Source organism: Ziziphus jujuba, chromosome 1, assembly GCF_031755915.1.
Source record: "Ziziphus jujuba cultivar Dongzao chromosome 1, ASM3175591v1".
In the NCBI taxonomy this organism is placed as follows: Eukaryota; Viridiplantae; Streptophyta; class Magnoliopsida; order Rosales; family Rhamnaceae; genus Ziziphus; species Ziziphus jujuba.
In genome coordinates this window covers 44,517,010-44,537,588 of record NC_083379.1, presented here as the reverse complement: position 1 = coordinate 44,537,588, position 20,579 = coordinate 44,517,010, and the positions used below count along the sequence as shown (strand labels likewise).

The 20,579-nt window shown below is 35.5% G+C and overlaps 2 protein-coding genes across 2 annotated transcripts; both read left to right on the top strand.

The window, feature by feature from the left end:
• The first annotated feature begins 749 nt into the window (after positions 1-749).
• On the top strand, positions 750-10,302 carry LOC107435326 (ABC transporter G family member 29). The gene is made up of 23 exons (XM_048467303.2): positions 750-1,031; positions 1,323-1,767; positions 2,566-2,775; positions 2,920-3,004; positions 3,097-3,256; positions 3,348-3,424; positions 3,564-3,617; positions 4,030-4,120; positions 5,023-5,324; positions 5,411-6,009; positions 6,108-6,268; positions 6,382-6,491; positions 6,587-6,737; positions 6,841-6,996; positions 7,095-7,270; positions 7,360-7,692; positions 7,789-8,079; positions 8,191-8,274; positions 8,368-8,501; positions 8,596-8,823; positions 8,950-9,121; positions 9,243-9,497; positions 9,588-10,302. Exons 2-23 carry the CDS (start codon positions 1,373-1,375, stop codon positions 9,858-9,860), a joined length of 4,497 nt encoding a protein of 1,498 aa, XP_048323260.2. The 5' UTR covers positions 750-1,031; positions 1,323-1,372; the 3' UTR covers positions 9,861-10,302.
• A 478-nt stretch (positions 10,303-10,780) lies between these two features.
• On the top strand, positions 10,781-18,776 carry LOC107435316 (ABC transporter G family member 29-like). Its single transcript, XM_016046890.4, has 18 exons — positions 10,781-11,441; positions 12,684-12,893; positions 13,017-13,101; positions 13,222-13,381; positions 13,509-13,585; positions 13,690-13,743; positions 13,832-13,922; positions 14,041-14,342; positions 14,524-15,280; positions 15,450-15,559; positions 15,681-15,834; positions 15,961-16,160; positions 16,257-16,964; positions 17,077-17,210; positions 17,296-17,523; positions 17,620-17,791; positions 17,893-18,147; positions 18,288-18,776. The coding sequence occupies exons 1-18, from the start codon at positions 11,155-11,157 to the stop codon at positions 18,558-18,560; spliced, it is 4,257 nt and encodes a 1,418-aa protein (XP_015902376.3). The 5' UTR covers positions 10,781-11,154; the 3' UTR covers positions 18,561-18,776.
• Positions 18,777-20,579: the final 1,803 nt, after the last annotated feature.

Sequence of the window (20,579 nt, the reverse complement as noted above, 5' to 3'; positions counted from 1 at the left end):
TATATCTCCAAAAGGGAGCATATTCACCTTTTACTTTCTCATTTTACGCAACAAAATAGAAATCATATTTATTAATTTTATTATATTATTAATACGATCAAAAAGAATTATTATTATTATTGTTTTAAAATTCATTCACTCGTAGAAGCAAAACACGCAAAGGAAAATCACATGTGAAGTAGCACCGTGGCTAGTCCTAGTGTTACGCCCATAAAACTCAAAACATATGAACAGCTAAAAATTACAATTTAGAAATCTTAGCAAAGTTTTATACAGTTACCATCCCATAATATGAATCTGTATGATAATTTTTATATTTAAACTAATGATATTTTATTGGCTGTATCAATTATTGGGACATATTTGTAATATGTATAACTTTTACCACATCATTATTTGTGTATATAATTTTGCTGAGCTGCATTAGTTTTGTTATTTCTTATGCTATTAGTTTAAGCTTTAAAAATAAATGGCAACTTAACATTCAATAACACATAAAAAACAAAACAAAACAAAATTAATCATTAGACCCATTAAAAAGGGTATTTTTGAAATTATGCACGGGAGAAACTAAGACCCCACAAGATTTCTAATGAGGAACAGGGGAGGAAGTAGCCAAAAGCCTGTCATATTTGAAAACTATTAAGCAATCAAAAAAATTATAAACTATTATTTCTTTGCAAGTCTCCCTCGAACTTTTCTCTTTCTCCACTCCTTCCTTTTGCATGTATAAATACCCGCAAAGCTTTCTCTTGGGAGACCAGTACTCCACCAATTCTCTGGGACACCATTTCCCACATCTCTCTCCTTAAAAAGCCAAAGAGAAAGAGAGAGAAAGAGAGAGAGAGAGAGAGACAAGGGAAGGAAGTGTTAAGAATTGTTGGAGAGGAAAGTGAGAAACAGAGGATTTGACTTGTGTATCTTCAAACCTCCCAACAACCCCATTTACTCTTCTTTTTTCATTCTCTCTTTCCCTACCACCGAATTGATCAAGTTTGTTGTAACCTTGTAATCCAAGAAACCCCATATAAGTACGTGCTTTTCGTTTTTACTTCCCTAGCTAAGTACTTTTTTTTTTGGTTTGGTGATGAGCAAAAATCAAGGAAAGATAAGTAACACAAAACTAATAATCTGTTTTGTGTTGCTCTTTTAACTTTCTTAAGGTTTGACAACAACAGAAGTGTATGTTTTTGTTTGTTTTTCCTCATATTCTCATCAACCAAATGAAGCATTGCGTTTGTTTTCAGTTTTCCATTTTTTTTTTTTTTAATTTCTAATTTTCTCAATACTAACCCTAATTTTTTTTCTTATGATCTGGGCAGGTTCCATTTTCTTGTGAACCAATCATCAGTATAGAAAGAAAAGAAAAAACATGGACGGAATTGAAAGAAAGAGAGGTTCGGAAAGGCGGCGGAGCCATAGCTTTGGCAGAAGCGTAAGCAGAAGCATGAGCAGAGCAAGCTGGAGCATGGAGGAAGTATTTTCAACAGGAAGGCATTCTCGAAGAAGCAGTCAGGTCGACGAAGACGAAGAAGCTCTCAGATGGGCTGCCATTGAAAAACTACCCACATATGATCGGCTTCGGACCAGTGTCATGAAAACTTTCATGGAAAATGAGATCCAAGGAAACAAACTAGTTCAGCACAGAGAAGTTGATGTTCGAAAGCTCGACATCGATGATAGACAGAGATTCATTGATACGATCTTTAAGGTTGCTGAAGAAGATAATGAAAAATTCTTGAAAAAGTTCAGAAACAGAATTGATAAGTAAGTTCCTCTTTATCTTTCTGTAACAGGTATATTTGTATGTGCTTTATTATATTTATTTTTGCTTCTTTTTCTCTGTTTTGGTGTTAACCAAACCAACCGGCTGTACAGTAATGCTGGGAGACTTGGTGAGAATCCGGGTAATGAAATGGAAAATGTTATGAATGTTAATATGTTTTTTTTCTGGTAATCTAATTTGTTTTATGATTAACTTTCCATACCAATAATATTTTTACCAGCCAGTTTGCTGATGATAGCAGCGGCCAAATGAAAAATTAAAATGTGGAAATAATAATAATAATAATAATAATACGCAAAAGCAATTGAGTTAGCGTGTAGCATGCAGGTATGGAAACATCAAAGAGTGGATTTGTTCATCTGCGATAAAAATTGTTGGTTTAAGGTTGAAATAGTTAAAAAAAAAAAAAATTCTCAATTTTTTTATTGGTTGTTGTCTCTTTCGTTTCTTAAAGAGTTAAGACAGACGAAAAAGATCAGAAGAAGTATTTCTTGGAAATCTATCCGTTGCTTAAAAGGGAATCAAAAAAGTATAGTATTAATTAGTAATTGTCAGCACAATTATCGAACTAATTAAACTAATGATAAAATCATGCTTGTCCTTCAACTCTTAAAGACAATATTTGATTTTATATAAATTTTGTTTGTTTCTTATAGAAAAGATGGCTTTCTCTGTATTATTTGTTCCACTAAATAAAGAGGAAAAAAAAAATATCTTGCAAAATTAGTAATCCATGCGATTCTTTAATTATTAATAACCTGTTGTTGTAATTTGATCAGGGTTGGGATCAAACTTCCAACAGTTGAAGTTAGGTTTGAGCATTTGACAATTGAAGCAGACTGTCATGTTGGGAGCAGAGCACTTCCTACACTCCCAAATGTTGCTAGAAACATAGCAGAATCATCACTAGGATTGTGTGGGATTCAATTGGCAAAGAGAACAAAACTTACAATTCTCAAAGAAGCCTCTGGAATTATTAAACCATCGAGGTAAAATGAAAGCTTTTTAATTGAGTGCCTTTCAATATCAACACCAAGGAAAAAATAAAATTAGAAATAAACTCCATAACCTTCGTTTATTAATGGAAGTGATTTTGTCAAAGTTTTTGATGTATTGTCACTGTTTGTCTGTAGGATGACTCTTTTGTTAGGACCTCCATCTTCAGGAAAAACAACCCTTTTGCTTGCTTTGGCTGGAAAGTTGGACCAGAGTTTAAAGGTTGGTAATAGTAATATAGTAATAGTATATGAATAATTTTATAATGTATAGTATTAGTAACAATTTTACGTATGGAAATGGTAAATACACAGGTGAGTGGTGAAGTAACTTATAATGGGTACAAGCTTAATGAATTTGTGCCACGGAAGACTTCTGCATATATTAGCCAAAATGATGTTCATGTTGGAGAAATGACTGTCAAAGAAACACTGGATTTCTCAGCCAGGTGCCAAGGGGTTGGGACCCGATATGGTAATTTTAGTTTAACCATAACTTAATTCTAACAAATTTTGCCATAAAACGTTATTAAATTTGGGTATTAATTGTTTGATTTTGATTGTAGAACTCCTTTCTGAGCTTGCCAAAAGGGAAAAGGAAGCTGGCATATTTCCAGAGGCAGATCTAGATCTTTTCATGAAGGTAAATATATATATATATAATAATAAAAAATGAAAAACTCACATCCATATTCCTTCTTTAACAAGCAAAATTTCTTTTAGTACATGTATGATAGTAGTATATGTTTATCATGAAGTAAATATTCTTATGGTCTTTTTAGGCAACTGCAATGGAAGGGGTAGAAAGCAGTCTCATCACCGACTACACTCTTAGAGTAAGTTCTAATTTCCATATACCCTATGTGAATGCTTTTTTTTTTTTTTTTTTTTTTTAAGACTAATTTCTAAGGTTGGTGAAACTGAAACTCCAAGACCTTTTCTTCAATTGTGTAGAATATAAAATAAAATAAAAAATTTAATGACTTTTCAACAAATAAGATCGTAACAGCTCGTAGGAAGGGCCAATACTGTACTTTAGAAACTGTCAAATTTTTCTCTAACCCGATTAGGATAATGGGGCCACGTCCAATCATATTTTGTTTTCTAGCAATTGGCTGGTGAACTAACCCTTTTTTTTTTAGTCGGCTCAAAACAAAATCATTGAGACAATTAATAAGCCGCTAAACGACTTAATTAACACTGAAATGAACTAATTATTTTTTAACGATTTTGATGTGAATGGAACAGATTCTAGGACTCGATGTATGCAAGGACACCATTGTTGGAGATGAGATGCAAAGAGGGATTTCGGGTGGGCAGAAAAAAAGAGTAACAACAGGTCAAAGTCCCAACTTTTTCCCTTCTCTTTTTAACTTTTTAGTCATACTTTTCTGCTTTTGTTACAAATACCTGACTAGTTCTTTTTTCATCCATTGAATTTTTGCTTGCTTGCTTGCTCTCTTTCATGGAGTGCTTATTATTATGATCACGACCATGTACTCGGTCTTCATTTTTAACTAATCAAAAAAGGAAACTAAAGAAGGACCAAAATGTATCTCAAACCGTGGACCTAATTTAAAGTTGAAATTTGAAAACCTCTCACCTACCACACTTTGCTCAGTTTTCCCATTCATATTGACATAAGATAATTGCAATTTGTTACATTGCCACCCATCACCCATCCCTTTTCTTTATTTTTCTTCTACACTATCTATTTTTTTTTTTAAATTATATTAGTAATAATAATAATAATAATATAACAACCCTCTACTTGATTGGAAAATGACCTAAGGGGTGGTTGATCTACCAACTCTGCACTAAATATCAATATTTATGGAACACGGACATAAATATAATTATCCGGACTTCATTACCAGAAAAACAAAAAGTATATATATATATATATATATTAGCTGGGCTAGCAAACCTCCCATCGTTTGCTAGCGTGCTTATTTAAATGTTTTATCTCTTTGTCAAGTCTCCATTGAAGTGAAAAGCAATTGTCAAAAAACACATAAAGAAGAAGAAACAGAGTGGACTTTGTCAAAGGGCCGAAATGGGACTTATCCTACAGAATTAGACAATACAAAGCATTGGAAAATTAAAAATATTCCCTATCAATACTTACCAAAAACAAAGAAATATTCCATTCGCCAACTCTGGGCCTAAGCCCAGTAAATTTAAAAAATAATATTAATAATTATGTCACGAGCTTACGAACCTCGGCTGCAAAAATTACAGGGGAGATGATTGTGGGGCCCACAAAAACATTGTTTATGGATGAGATATCGACCGGTCTAGACAGCTCGACCACATTTCAAATTGTCAAATGTCTGCAGCAGATCGTGCACCTAACCGAGGCCACCGTGTTGATGTCACTACTCCAGCCGGCTCCTGAGACGTTCGATCTGTTTGATGATATAATCCTCTTATCCGAGGGCCAGATAGTCTACCAGGGCCCACGAAAGCACATACTCGAGTTCTTCGCGGGCTGTGGATTCCGGTGCCCCGAAAGGAAAGGAGCCGCTGATTTCTTACAAGAGGTAAACGCAGGCCCATATTTGGCCCATTAATATAAACGTACGTTGACCTAAATTGACCTTCTTGGGCTTTGTCTATTTCTTTCCAGGTTACATCAAGGAAAGACCAAGAGCAATATTGGGCCGACAGAAGCAAGCCCTACCGATACATATCGGTGACCGAATTCGCGAACCGGTTCAAGAGGTTCCACGTGGGAATGAGGCTTGAGAACGAGCTTTCGGTCCCATATGAAAAGACACGTGGCCACAGAGCAGCATTAGTGTTCTCCAAATATTCAATTCCCAAAACGGAACTTCTAAGAGCATGTTGGGACAAAGAATGGCTGCTGATAAAGAGGAACTCGTTTGTTTATATATTCAAGACGGTCCAAATTATTATAGTGGCGATTATAGCCTCGACCGTGTTCTTGAGGACCAAGTTGCACACGAAGACCGAAGAAGATGCTGCATTGTACATTGGTGCATTGTTGTTTTCCATGATCATCAACATGTTTAATGGTTTCTCCGAGCTTTCATTGACCATTGCTAGACTCCCTGTGTTTTACAAGCAAAGAGACCTCCATTTCCATCCTGCTTGGACTTTCACTCTCCCAACTGTTCTCCTTCGGATTCCCATCTCTGTTTTCGAATCTATCGTTTGGATGGTCTTGACCTATTATACCATTGGGTTCGCACCTGAAGCTAGCAGGTATTTCATTTGTTTAGCAAATGAAAGCATGTTTTTTTTGGAAAATAAATACCCAGATGGGTCAAATTTGGGTTGACTAATTGTGGAAGTAATTGCAGGTTCTTCAAGCAGCTATTGCTGGTATTTCTGATACAACAAATGGCGGCTGGGATTTTTAGATTGATTGCTGGGGTTTGTAGAACTATGATCATTGCCAACACCGGTGGGGCTCTCATGCTTCTTCTTGTTTTCTTGCTTGGAGGTTTTATAGTTCCTCGAGGTTCGTAATGTGCTTAAAACCAATACTGAGTTTTCATGAATTCTCCAAAGTAAAATAGAGCTACATTGCTGGTTTAATGGATTCTAAGAGACTTCTTCTTGATCTTTTTGCAGACCAAATTCCGAGTTGGTGGAAATGGGGTTATTGGGTTTCACCTATGTCATACGGTTTCAATGCATTTGCTGTGAACGAAATGCTTGCTCCAAGGTGGATGAACCAACGGGTACGCTACTTGGAATAATGTTCTTCTTATACATTGTCTTTGCAAAGCTGGTTTTTAGCTTAAACACACGTTAATTGAACTTGATTATAATGCAGACTTCAAACAACGCTACCGTGGGCATTGCCGTGCTCAAGAACTTTGATGTTTACACTGAAAGGAACTGGTTTTGGATTGGTGCTGCAGCTCTTCTGGGATTCACAGTGCTCTTCAATGTCCTTTTCACACTTGCCCTTATGTACCTAAATCGTAAGAATCAACATTCTGTTCAATTTATATTTTCCATGATTCTCTGTTATTTTATATTTTTTAATTGGCTTACAAACTTTATGTATTTTTTTGAAAATATTAGCACTTGGAAAACCACAAGCCATAATAGCTGAAGAAGCTGCAGAAGAGATAGAGTCAGAACAAGAAGAATCTAAGGAAGAACCAAGACTCCGAAGACCCATGTCAAAGAAAAATTCGTTTTCTCGATCATTATCTGGAGCTGATGGAAACAATTCCAGTAAGAACAAGGAAAAAGAAATATACATATAGAATTTGTAATCTGAGTGGTTGTTCTATTAATATCAGTATCAAGTTTCTCACTTCAAAATCTTTCAGGAGAAATGACTCTCCGACGAATGAGCAGCCGCTCCAATCCCAGTGGAATAAGTAGAAATGCTGATTCGTCTCTTGAGGCAGCCAATGGTGTTGCCCCCAAGAGGGGAATGGTTCTTCCATTCACTCCTCTTGCAATGTCCTTTGACAGCGTTAACTACTATGTGGACATGCCCGCTGTAAGAATTACGTTTCATCTTTCTACATTTTCACTCTTTTACCCGATGATGTCAATTGAATCTTAACTTTGTTTATTCATCCTCATCAGGAAATGAAGGCACAAGGAGTAACAGAGGACAGGCTCCAACTTCTTCAGGAAGTGACAGGTGCATTTAGGCCAGGAGTCTTGACTGCACTAATGGGAGTCAGTGGTGCTGGAAAGACGACTTTGATGGATGTTTTAGCTGGAAGGAAGACAGGAGGTTACATTGAAGGCGATATTAGAATTTCTGGGTTCCCCAAAAAACAAGAAACCTTTGCAAGGATTTCTGGTTATTGTGAGCAAAATGATATTCATTCTCCGCAAGTCACTGTGAGAGAATCCTTGATCTACTCAGCTTTCCTTAGGCTCCCTAAAGAAGTCAGCAATGAGGAAAAGATGGTAAGAACTATAGCTTGTATTAGTTCTCCGACCAGTGCACATGGAAAACATTTCTTTGCATTGACTAATTTTGCTTTGTTTTGTTGTGGTTTGTAGATTTTTGTGGAAGAAGTTATGGAATTGGTGGAGCTAGACTCCCTCAAGGATGCTATAGTGGGGCTTCCAGGGATTACAGGGTTGTCAACAGAACAAAGAAAGAGACTGACAATTGCAGTGGAGCTTGTTGCTAATCCCTCTATCATTTTCATGGATGAACCAACATCAGGTCTTGATGCCAGGGCAGCTGCCATCGTTATGAGGACTGTGAGGAACACTGTTGACACTGGAAGAACAGTTGTGTGCACAATTCACCAGCCTAGCATTGATATCTTCGAAGCCTTTGATGAGGTACTTAACACACACACACACACACACACACACACACACATTCTCTCTCTCCCTCCCTCCCTCCCTCCCGCTTCCTCTCTCTCTTATACTGATATTTCCCATCTGCACCAGCTCCTATTGATGAAAAGAGGTGGACAAGTGATCTACTCTGGACCACTGGGTCGAAACTCTCACAAGATCATTGAGTACTTTGAGGTAATTTATCCTCCTGAAATTCTCTACCATATCATGGTTTTTCCCAAAACAAAGAATGCTTTGTCTTACCCTATACCAATTCACTTGTGACAGGCAATTCCTGGGGTGCCAAAAATTATACCGAAGTACAACCCAGCAACATGGATGCTTGAAGTTAGTTCAATCGCAGCTGAAGTTCGCCTTAAAATGGACTTTGCTGAATACTACAAATCATCATCCTTGCACCAGTAAGTCAAAATATATAAGTTTAAGGAAATAGTTATAATAGGTCTCAGATTTGTTGGATGTAAGCTGATATAATAACAATGTCTGTGCTTACAGGCGAAACAAGGCTTTGGTAAAGGAACTTAGCATATCACCCCCAGGGGCAAAAGACCTATATTTCCCCACACAGTATTCTCAGTCAATATGGGGACAGTTCAAATCTTGCCTGTGGAAGCAATGGTGGACTTACTGGAGAAGTCCTGATTATAATCTTGTTAGATACTTTTTCACTTTGGCTGCTGCCCTTTTGCTGGGAACCATTTTCTGGCAAGTTGGAACTAAAAGGTTAGTATCTATTTCATTATTAATTGAAAAAGATAGAAAGATTAATTTTATGATTTTATTGAACTGAAAACTCAATTTGTCGACACTGGTATTCATCTGCATGCTTACTTTTTTCCCACGGAACAGGGATAGCACAGCTGATTTGACAATGATCATCGGAGCTATGTATGCTGCTGTACTGTTTGTTGGAATTAATAACTGCTCAACAGTGCAGCCAATTGTAGCCGTTGAAAGAACAGTATTCTATCGAGAAAGAGCTGCTGGAATGTATTCTGCTTTACCTTATGCTATGGCACAGGTGAGTTTAGGAACCTTGTTTTTCTTTTAAGCCATATGAAATCAAATATTATCACTTTAAACTTATATGTGATTCAGCGGTAGAATTTGATTAATGAAGTTTGATTCATATGAAAATGCAGATAATAGTAGAAGTACCATATGTGTTCATTCAAACAACATATTATACACTCATTGTGTATGCCATGGTGAGCTTCCAATGGACAGTAGCAAAATTCTTCTGGTTCTTCTTCGTCACATTCTTCTCCTTCCTATACTTCACATATTATGGAATGATGACTGTTTCAATCACACCAAACCACCAAGTAGCAGCTATCTTTGCAGCAGCCTTCTATTCACTCTTCAATCTCTTCTCTGGCTTCTTTATTCCCAAACCAGTAAGTTGTAGTATAAAAGTCTCAATAATTAAGGATCATTTTAATTAATGATAAACTTAATTCTAACACCAACACTTCTTGAATTTTCAGAGAATTCCCAAGTGGTGGATTTGGTATTATTGGATTTGCCCGGTAGCTTGGACCGTATATGGATTGATTGTGTCACAGTATGGTGATGTTGAGGCCCAAATTAGAGCTCCTGGACTGACATTTGAACCCACTATTAAGTGGTATGTAGAAAACCATTTTGGATATGATTCAAATTTCATGGGACCTGTTGCTGCAGTTTTGGTTGGATTCACTGTATTCTTTGCCTTCATGTATGCTTACTGCATCAAAACTCTCAACTTCCAAGTGAGATAGAAGAAGAAGATGAAATGGACTGCTGTAAATACTTCTTCATAGTTATATATTTACCTCTTAGGATTGGAAGTGGCAATATAATCAGCCTTGAATTGTCCTTGATCCGGCTAGTTGGTAAAGTTATATGGAATATAATTTTGGGACGTTTATATAGGTATATATATGTAAATTTGTTGATTAATATGTCCTAATGTGTTGATGATCATGATGGTAATGATGATGATGACGCAGAAGAAGAATATATAGTTTTGACAAAATTTTGTCGTTCGCAACGTCTGAAAATTGTAGATTGTATAATTTTCTTTTTAATTAATTACCCTTAAAGAACGACTTTTTCCTTAAGTTCTTAGAAATATTGTCAATGCATGCGCTGTTACATATACTTTCAGTCATGCATATAAACGTCAAATATATGGTTAAGCTGGAAACATTTTTTTTCTTTTTTTGGGGTTTTTCCCAGTATTTATCACTATTTTATTTATTTTGTTTCCTTTTGATCAATTCCAACTTTGAATTTCACCAAAACAAATTAAATTAGAGGATTAAAGTAGACCCATCGACACCAGGGAGTCTTCAATTCGGATACGGGTAATGGATCCAAAGTTTTGGACATGCATTGACCCAATTAAAAACTTTTAATTAATTATATACCAAAAAATAAAGATTTCAATATATCAATAACCATATTCTGGCAAACAAAATTTGCTAATAAATTTATAACAAATTAACCGAATGAAATTGTACTCATGGGGTTTATATTAATTAGTTGCACAAACAAGTGGGGATTAAAAAACAATATTTGGTTGAGGTAATTAAATTTTGCAATGTTTCTAGAACCACCCAAAAACAAACCATTATAAAAAAGAAAGAAATTTTGCATGTTGTGACTTGTGATTGCACCACCACCACCACCACCACCTTCCCACACCACACCACACCACCACCACCTTTGCATGTTCCAGAATTCCCTGTGCCATACAAAAAGTGATCCACCTCCCTGCCATCAACAATTGCTTCAAACCCTCACAAAACAGAAAAACACCCTCTCTTTGTGAAATTCTTATTGGAGACGGAGTTCCAAAGAATCCAAAAGTTCTAGAACTCATTCATTTATATACGTTTTTCAATCCCAACAGTTGTGCTTTGGTCCACGTAACCAATATATATATATATATATCCTTCCATTCCCTTAGATTTTGGGCTATAATGTTATATTAGTAGGGGTACTGGGATTTGTGAAGCAAAAGGGCCAAGAAAATTATAAAGGGTGATTGATTAAATTTAAAGGAAAAGAATGAGTATGAGGAACATGGAGAATCCGTTCAGAAGCAAATCAACATCAGGGAGAGAAGAAGATGAGGAAGCTTTGCGTTGGGCAGCCATTGAAAAACTTCCCACTTACAACCGCTTGAGGACTAGTATTTTGCAATCTGTGGTGGAACCTGGTGTCAACAACACTCAGCTTATCAATGTTTTGGAGCTCAAAGCCAATGATAAACAAATGTTTGTTCAGAGGAATTTCCAGGCTACCGAGGAAGACAATGAGAAATTCTTAAAGAAGCTCAGAGAACGAATCGACAGGTTTGTAAATTGTAATTTAATTATTTCGTTTTTATTATTTCTATTAGTTTTAGTTTTTGTTTAGTTTTTAGACCATTGAATTAGAGATTATTAATTTGAATTACTATCCATTATTGAAAACCCAAAAAGCAGTAATAAGTACTATTGAATGTGTCACATTTTTTTATGTAGTTACATCCATTGATTGTTTGAGTTTGTTTTTTCAAAAATCTGCAGCCTAGATTTGAGTTTAAATAATAAATTACCATAACGTATACGCACTGTATAATAGAACAGATTAAAGAGAACTTCTGGGCATGTTAAGCAATTGTCATCTATTTTAGGCTTTTTCTTAGACACATGTCAAACCAATCCGACCACTTGGCAACTGTTGACCTGCATATTGATCTCTATATTTTTATTTTTTATTTTCTTAGAACCTAAATATAATTTTTCTTGATCTCTATATTAATTATCTAGCCTCTGCACCCCTGCGCTCAAACACTTAATACCATGATCTATAAGATTCTGCTCTGGGTATCTTTCTTCTTGCATTTTCTCTGATTTTCCTGCCGAATACTCTCTGAGCACACACAGATATTAATGCAGGAGAATGAAAGAACCGTGTGTAAATGAAAGAGGGTGGTTGTTGGGTTTTCTTAATCGTCTTTATATCGTTGTTCCAAAAGTCAAACTTGAAAAATTCAAATATAAAATAGTATCTATATATAATTATATATGAGATCTCACTTTTATCTTTGTCCTATATATATTTTTGTTTTTTTTGGTCACCATTACTAAAATTATTAATTGGTATTTCTTCATAGTTTTTAGTCTAATTAGTTTCAACTTTCAGTTTAGTAATTAATATACTTTAAGCCCTGGTGTACAATTGTTTCCATGTACGATTCATTACAATCAATTTCAGCTTCCTACCAAAAAAAAAAAAAAAAAGATTAATGCCAACCACATAGATGCATGCATGAAACTTAAATTTAAACATGAAAATCCATATTTAGTTATCTTTTTCCCTTTTGCGACTGTACAATGACTCTTTTGCTTCTTTTTTTTTTGGATGGAAACAATGACTCTTTTGCTAATTTCTTTAAATTTGAGAATCCATGAACATTTATTTTCATTCTCAAAATTCTTGGACAAGTATTTAAATAAAACATATTTATATTTGGGTGATTGACTAAATTTTGAATTTTTGGGTTTATTAATATATAAATCTTTATTTTCCATATGTGTAAATTGGTACAGGGTTGAGATCTCACTTCCGAAAGTAGAAGTGAGATTCGAACATTTGGATATAGAGGCCGATTGCCATGTGGGTACCAGAGCTCTTCCGACTCTTCTAAACACTGCACGAAACATAGCAGAATCAACTTTGGCTCTCTGTGGTGTCGGATTGGCCAAGAAAACTAAGCTCAAAATACTCAAAGATGTGTCTGGAATTATAAAACCTGCAAGGTATAATGTATATAATAAACATATTTATCAATATATGATGCTGGTTATTAGAATTAATTGGGATATTATAGTTAAAGAAGTTAAATTTATGATAATTAATTTTATTTTTTATTTTTTTAATAGGATGGCCCTTTTGCTTGGCCCTCCATCATCTGGAAAGACCACTCTTTTAATGGCGCTGGCTGGATATCTAGACTCAAATTTAAAAGTAATTAAGTTTTATTAATCCCCTTAATTTCTTTGTATATCTTTTTTTTTCATTGTCATTTTGTTTTGTTTGTTTGCTTTCATTCAATTATTTATAAATGTCTATGTGAGTGTGGGTTAGATGAAAGGCCGAATCACTTACAATGGTCATTCGTTTGAAGAATTTGTGCCCCGGAAGACATCAGCCTATATTAGCCAAAATGATGTTCATTTGGGAGATTTAACTGTCAGAGAAACCTTTGACTATGCAGCTAGTTTTCAAGGAGTTGGTTCTCGCTATGGTATTTACACTTTGATTATATATATATATATATATATATATTTTTTTTTATATTGTTGTTTTGAGTTTATTAAATTAATTTTAAATCATGAAAAACCAAATTTATGTATTTATTCATTTTATTATAGATTTAATATCTGAGATTACAAGGAGAGAAAAACATACCGGGGTCTTCCCTGAGGCCGAAGTTGACCTTTTCATGAAGGTAATTTCAAATGTTGATAAAAAAAAAAATTTCAACAATATAGAAAAATAATAAATAGTTAATGTCAAGCAAGCTAATTTTCTTTCCAATTTATCTGTTTACAGGCAACTGCAATGGAGGAGGCTAGGTGCAGTCTAATTACTGATTACATTCTCAAGGTAATTGACTAATGTTCAAAGCTTAAATTCAAAATTAATTCATTTATATATAAGTCAATTAATTACATAGTTTTGTTCAAATGAACAGCTCCTGGGTCTAGATATATGCGAGGACACACTTGTTGGGGATGAAATGACACGTGGAATTTCTGGTGGGCAGAAAAAGCGAGTGACAACAGGTTCATTTTTTCATTTGCAATTTAATTAAAAAAATAATAATAATAAATCATATTTTGGTGTAATTCAGTCATACATATATTATTTGTTCTGAATAATGTTCTTACGGCGCATGCACAGGGGAGATGATTGTGGGACCTGCAAAAACTCTATTCATGGACGAGATATCAACAGGTCTAGACAGCTCCACAACATATCAAGTAGTGAAGTGCATGCAGCAGATTGCTCACCTCACTGAGTCCACCATCTTCATGTCCCTACTTCAGCCTGATCCTGAGACGTTCAATCTCTTTGATGACATAATCCTCCTATCAGATGGTCAGATCGTTTACCAGGGCCCACGGGACCAAGTTATCCAATTCTTCGAAAGCTGTGGTTTCAAATGCCCTGAAAGAAAAGGCATAGCTGACTTTCTTCAGGAGGTAATTAAATTACAACCTTATTCAAAAGTACATAACATTAAACTCATAATGAAACTTTAGAAATTGTCACATTCAGACATCCGGATTTTATAAAATCCATATGCAGTTCATTTCCGCAACATTGCATGTAATCATAATTATCTTACATGTATAATCTCTCTGTGCATTTTGTTACTTGCAGGTCACGTCAAAGAAGGATCAAGAACAGTATTGGGTACATTTAGACAAGCCTTATAGATACATATCAGTGACAGAATTTGTGGAGAGGTTTAAGGCATTCCATGTTGGTGTCCAACTTCAAAATGAGCTATCGGTTCCTTATGACAAATCTAAATGCCATAGAGCAGCCCTTGTTTTCTCAAAATACTCGGTGTCAAAAAGGCAGCTTCTCAAGGTTTCCATGGACAGGGAATGGCTGTTGATCAAGAGGAGCGCACCGGTTTACATATTCAAGGCATCGCAGGTTGTTATCGTTGCCATTATTGCATCCACGGTGTTCCTGAGGACGACACTGGATATCACGTTTGATGATGGAGCTCTATATGTGGGTGCAATTGTATTTGAAATGATCACCAACATGTTCAATGGCTTTGCGGAGCTGTCTATAGCAATCGCGAGACTCCCTGTGTTTTACAAGCACAGAGATCTCTTGTTCTATCCTGCATGGGCATTCACACTCCCGAATTTCTTGTTACGAGTTCCAATTTCGGTGTTGGAGTCTATAGTTTGGACGGCCATGACATATTACACTATAGGGTTTTCACCAGAATCCAGCAGGTTTTTCAAGCATTTGTTGGTTGTGTTTTTGGTGCAACAAATGGCTGCTGGGATGTTCAGGCTTATGGCTGGGGTGTGCAGAACTATGCTAATTGCGAACACAGGGGGTGCTCTTTCTCTGCTTCTCTTGTTCCTGCTTGGAGGTTTTATCCTTCCACGTGGTTAGTTCTTTTTTTTTTTTTTTTTTTTTTTTCTTTCCTTCAAGCTATTTCAGGATGTAAAACAACTATATAACCTGAGCTGAGCATAAGATTTGCGTTTCCTAGTGTGTGTGTATATATATATATATATGAAATTAATGAATAATAATGGTGTTTTTGAATGCAACAGGAGAAATTCCAGTTTGGTGGTCATGGGGATATTGGGTTTCCCCACTTTCCTATGCTTATAAGGCTTTTACTATCACTGAGATGCTTGCTCCTAGATGGATGGACAAATTGGTACGTCAATTCATACCAACCTAGAAATGAATTAACATGATTTAACAAATATCAAGAACAAATAAAAAAGTAGAAAAACAAAACAGAGGAAACAGAGTGAAATTTGACAATTGAATTGCAGGCACCAGGAAATACTACACGGTTGGGCTTGGCATTGCTGGACAACTTTAATGTACCCCACACAGCAAACTGGTATTGGTTCAGTGTCTTAGCCCTTTGTGGGTACATCATTCTCTTCAATGTCTTGTTCACCTTCTCACTCATGTACCTAGATGGTAAGGTTTTAAAAACCCCTGTCACATCGAATTGTAAAGCAACCATCCAATTGTGTTCTATTTAGCTATTCCTTTAACAGTTTATCCATGTCATCGATTTTTTTTCTTTTTTTTGGTCCATGACAGCTTTTGGTAAAAAACAAGCAACAGTATCCGAAGATGGAATACTGGACGAAACAGTGGAAGCGAAAAGGCCTACCAGTGGCCAGCAAAATATAACCAGCAATGAATCCAATACTAATGCTGGCAACGGTGGAATGGTTCTTCCATTTACACCTCTAGCAATGTCTTTTGACAGCATAAACTACTATGTGGACATGCCAGCTGTAAGAATCGTCTTATTGTATAAGTCAAAAAAGGATCTGTATGCTCTTCATATTTATAGCCAATTAACTAGACAACCTGGTTTACTTTTTCTGTAGGAAATGAAGGCACAAGGAGTGACGGAAAACAGGCTTCAGTTGCTTAGGGAAGTGACTGGATCATTTAGACCAGGAGTCCTGACTGCTTTAATGGGAGTCAGCGGGGCAGGGAAGACAACGCTCATGGATGTTTTAGCCGGAAGGAAAACAGGAGGTTACATTGAAGGTGATGTAAGAATCTCAGGGTTCCCCAAGAAGCAAGAAACATTTGCAAGAATTTCAGGTTACTGTGAGCAGACTGATATTCACTCCCCTCAAGTTACGGTCGAAGAGTCCTTAATCTACTCGGCCTTTCTAAGACTCCCCAAAGAAGTCAGTGACAAAGAAAAGATGATGTTTGTGAATGAAGTTATGGATTTAGTAGAGCTTAAGAGTCTCAAGGATGCCATAATTGGGCTTCCAGGAATTTCGGGGTTGTCCACCGAACAAAGGAAGAGGTTAACAATAGCAGTGGAGCTTGTTTCTAATCCTTCAATCATCTTCATGGATGAACCAACTTCGGGTCTTGATGCAAGGGCAGCTGCCATTGTTATGAGGACCGTAAGAAACACTGTGGACACTGGAAGAACGGTTGTCTGCACTATTCATCAGCCTAGCATTGATATCTTTGAAGCCTTTGATGAGTTGCTTCTGATGAAGAGAGGAGGACAAGTGATCTATTCTGGACCATTGGGCCAGCATTCTCACAAAATTGTTGAATATTTTGAGGTAATTAAATTTAATTTCCTCTTCTTCCAGAAGACTAATACCAATCTGAACAAGTCACATGATAGAACTAATTCTCATATCTGTTTCTACATTGATGTTTAATGTATTGCAGGCTGTTCCTGGAGTAACCAAAATCAAAGACAAACAAAATCCAGCAGCCTGGATGCTTGATGCAAGTTCAGCTGCTGGTGAAGTTCGACTTGGAATTGATTTTGCTGAACATTACAAGTCATCATCCTTGTATCAGTGAGTGCAGAAAAATGCTTAACTATCAATAAAGAGTTCCTGAGTTTACTAGTTCCAAGCTAACTTTTTGTGACACACTGCGCAGACAAACCAAAGCTCTAGTTAAAGAATTGAGTACCCCACCGGAAGGTGCCAAAGATCTCCATTTTGATACACAATTCTCTCAGTCAACATGGGGGCAATTCAAATACTGCTTATGGAAGAAATGGTGGACTTACTGGAGAAGTCCTGATTATAACCTGGTTCGCATGTTCTTCACCTTTGCGGCTGCTATTGTGCTTGGCACAATCTTCTGGCAGGTTGGCACCAAAAGGTCAGTATATATATATATCTATCTACTCAAAAAGTCTTAATAGAATCTTTTCAATGGAGCCAAATGATAACAACTGCAATAAATGCTTATTTCCAGGGAGAGCTCTATTGATCTCACTATGGTCATTGGAGCCATGTATGTAGCGGTAGTGTTCGTTGGAATCAACAACTGCTCCACTGTACAACCAATTGTGGCTGTTGAGAGAACAGTTTTCTATAGAGAAAGGGCTGCTGGAATGTATTCTGTCCTCCCTTATGCCATAGCACAGGTGTGACAAGACTACAAACATCTATATGCAATGTTACTCAACTTTCAATTGCAATTATTTAAAAACGCTTTTTTAAAATTTTTTTGGGAATATTTTTGCAGGTGATTGTTGAGATACCATATGTGTTTGTTCAGACAACATTCTATTCCCTGATAGTATTTGCAATGATGAGCTTCCAATGGACTGCGGCGAATTTCTTCTGGTTTTTCTTCATCAGCTTCTTCACCTTCCTCTACTTCACATACTATGGAATGATGACTGTATCACTCACACCAAATCACCAAGCAGCAGCTATTTATGCTTCAGCATTTTATGCTCTCTTTACCCTCTTTTCTGGGTTTTTCATTCCCAAACCAGTAAGTCACTTTTTTTTTTCTTTTTTTTTTTTTTTTTTGCATTGCTAAATTTATAGAATACCCAGATTAATAAATTGATTAATTACTCAAATGGAAATAAATTACCTTTTTTTTTTTTTTTTGGGGGGAAAAATTGTCAGCTAATTCCCAAGTGGTGGACATGGTACTACTATATTTGCCCAGTGGCATGGACAGTTTATGGTCTGATAGTGACACAGTATGGAAATATTGAAGACACAATAAAAGTAGCAGGGGTTACACCAGACCCAACCATCAAATGGTATGTGCAAAACCATTTTGGGTATGACCTAGATTTCGAGTCTGAAACTGCTGTAATCTTGGTTGTTTTTGCCGTCTTCTTCGCCCTCATGTTTGCTGTGTGCCTCAAGGTGTTGAATTTCCAAACGAGGTAGTTGAAGATTCAATTGAGAATGAGAACCACAAAATGTAAACCAACTTCATGAATCATCAAGAAAATGTGCGCCAAGCACTGAGGCACAAGTGGTTATTATACTTAAATCGTATCGTTGTTAGATTAGGAGATTAGTATTGACTATATTTTTATCCATTTATTTTTTCCATCTAATTTACCATGAATAGCATTAATATGAGCTTCTTCTTTTTCTTTTTTTCTTTTTTTTTCACTATTTTCCAAGAATTTATGAAATCCTGGAAAATCATATTTTGGTATTTAAAGAAGAAAAAAAAATAAGGGAAAGTTTAAAAATTCATTTGAAAGTGAGATATGTAAAAAGAAGTGAAAGAAATAGCATAACGTTTACCAAAGTTGACAAAGCTGTAAACAGCATAGACGATGGTAATAATATTTATATGGCAGGCTGAGTGACACCAATTATGGCAGGAAAAAAAAAGCATGTTTCGCTTGGAAACAGCGTGTGGTGCTCACTGGGCTTTGGAGTAGACCCCACAATTCTGTTTGGTTATTCTCATGAGGCAGCGAGTCGACGCGGTTCTTCCACCGCCACTTGCCTTTCCTTGCAAGTTGCAACTTCAAACTTTTTTACCAAATTCACCTTTTTCTTCTTCTCTTTCAATATTGTTAATAAAATAATTAAAAAAAATCAATTACGCAAATGCTATTTCATCTTTTTACTTTTTTCCCATATTTTATCTGGTCCTCGTGTTATTAATTCCAAGGAAAAATTAAAATAAAACCAAAAAAAATTTGCTTGACTGGTCTTTTTTGGTAAATTTGTTTGACTAGTCTTTTTGTTTTTCTGGTGAAATTAATTGTTTGACTAGTCTTTGTTCTTCTACTTTGGTGTGAAAGTCTTATTATTCAGATAACCAAAATTAATACTATTTTTTCCTTGTGAAACAACCAATTAATACTATGTCAATATAAAAGATGACCAAATTAATACCAACCGTCCACGATAAAGTAAGAGTATGACTTGAATTTCTTTTAACGCCGACCAATAAGATGAAGACCCAATAGATGATTAGTCCTTTCAATGTAACATTTCAATCAGGCTTTACTTTTTTATTTTATTTTTGTTGGGTATTATCATGTTTAATCCATTTCAAGGCTATGTCATGTTTAATTAGAAGAAAAAAAAATTAGTTTTGTTAATTCAAAACTCAAGCCTTTTTTCTTAAATGTTTGTTTTTTTAAAAAAGAAAAAGTTATATACAGAGTACTACATATTTATTGTCCTATAAAAATAATAATCATGCCCGCCCTACAGATAATCATGTTTTATGTATTATCTCCCTTTTTCTCTTTTTTATTTTTTTATTATTATTTTTTTTTTTGAGTCATAGTTTTATTTTTGTGTTCTACTAATGGCTCGTGGTTTTTCTCGAAGCAACATCCTATTTAATGGAATGCGAATTCAAAACAGGTGAACTTACGGCTATAGCTTTTTCAAGCCCATTTGATTACGGCTTGGATAGCATCTTTTAAGTTTAATTAACACACAAATCTTTTTTCATAATATATTCATAATTAACGAAGAAAAAGATGGAAAAATAAGTAAATAAAAGGTTTTGGAGAAAGGTGGATGTTGGTTGATAAAAGTTTATTCCCACATCTTTTTGTCGAAAACAACGTCTAAAACCCATTGAATCGAGACTCACATAAATGTCCACAATAGCAGTTGATATCAAGTTTTGTCACCTATCGCCCCCTAAATCATTAGAGATATTGTTTGTGGCCAAAAATGATTTTAGGGTATTTGGTTTCAGAAAATATATGATGGATAATTGATCACATTATTCAATACCGAAAATCATTAAAAATTATATGTTTTTAAGTGGGCAATTTTCCTTATGCAATTAATGGACAAGCTGTTTTCTACCCTCAAATTGTTTTCTTTTGTGAATTGTGATTGATATAATACCTAGCATGGACACCCACCAGAATTATATCCCTCATCTCCCTACAAAAACCAAAAGATTTTTTTTTTTTT

Coding starts and splice junctions, on each gene's coding strand:
- LOC107435316 (XM_016046890.4), top strand. CDS start 11,155: ATGAGTATGAGGAACATGGAGAATCCGTTCAGAAGCAAATCAACATCA. Junction 13,744..13,831: donor TTACTGATTACATTCTCAAG/GTAATTGACTAA, acceptor TCAAATGAACAG/CTCCTGGGTCTAGATATATG. Junction 14,343..14,523: donor TAGCTGACTTTCTTCAGGAG/GTAATTAAATTA, acceptor TGTTACTTGCAG/GTCACGTCAAAGAAGGATCA.
- LOC107435326 (XM_048467303.2), top strand. CDS start 1,373: ATGGACGGAATTGAAAGAAAGAGAGGTTCGGAAAGGCGGCGGAGCCAT. Junction 6,010..6,107: donor TTCGCACCTGAAGCTAGCAG/GTATTTCATTTG, acceptor AAGTAATTGCAG/GTTCTTCAAGCAGCTATTGC. Junction 8,275..8,367: donor AGATCATTGAGTACTTTGAG/GTAATTTATCCT, acceptor CACTTGTGACAG/GCAATTCCTGGGGTGCCAAA.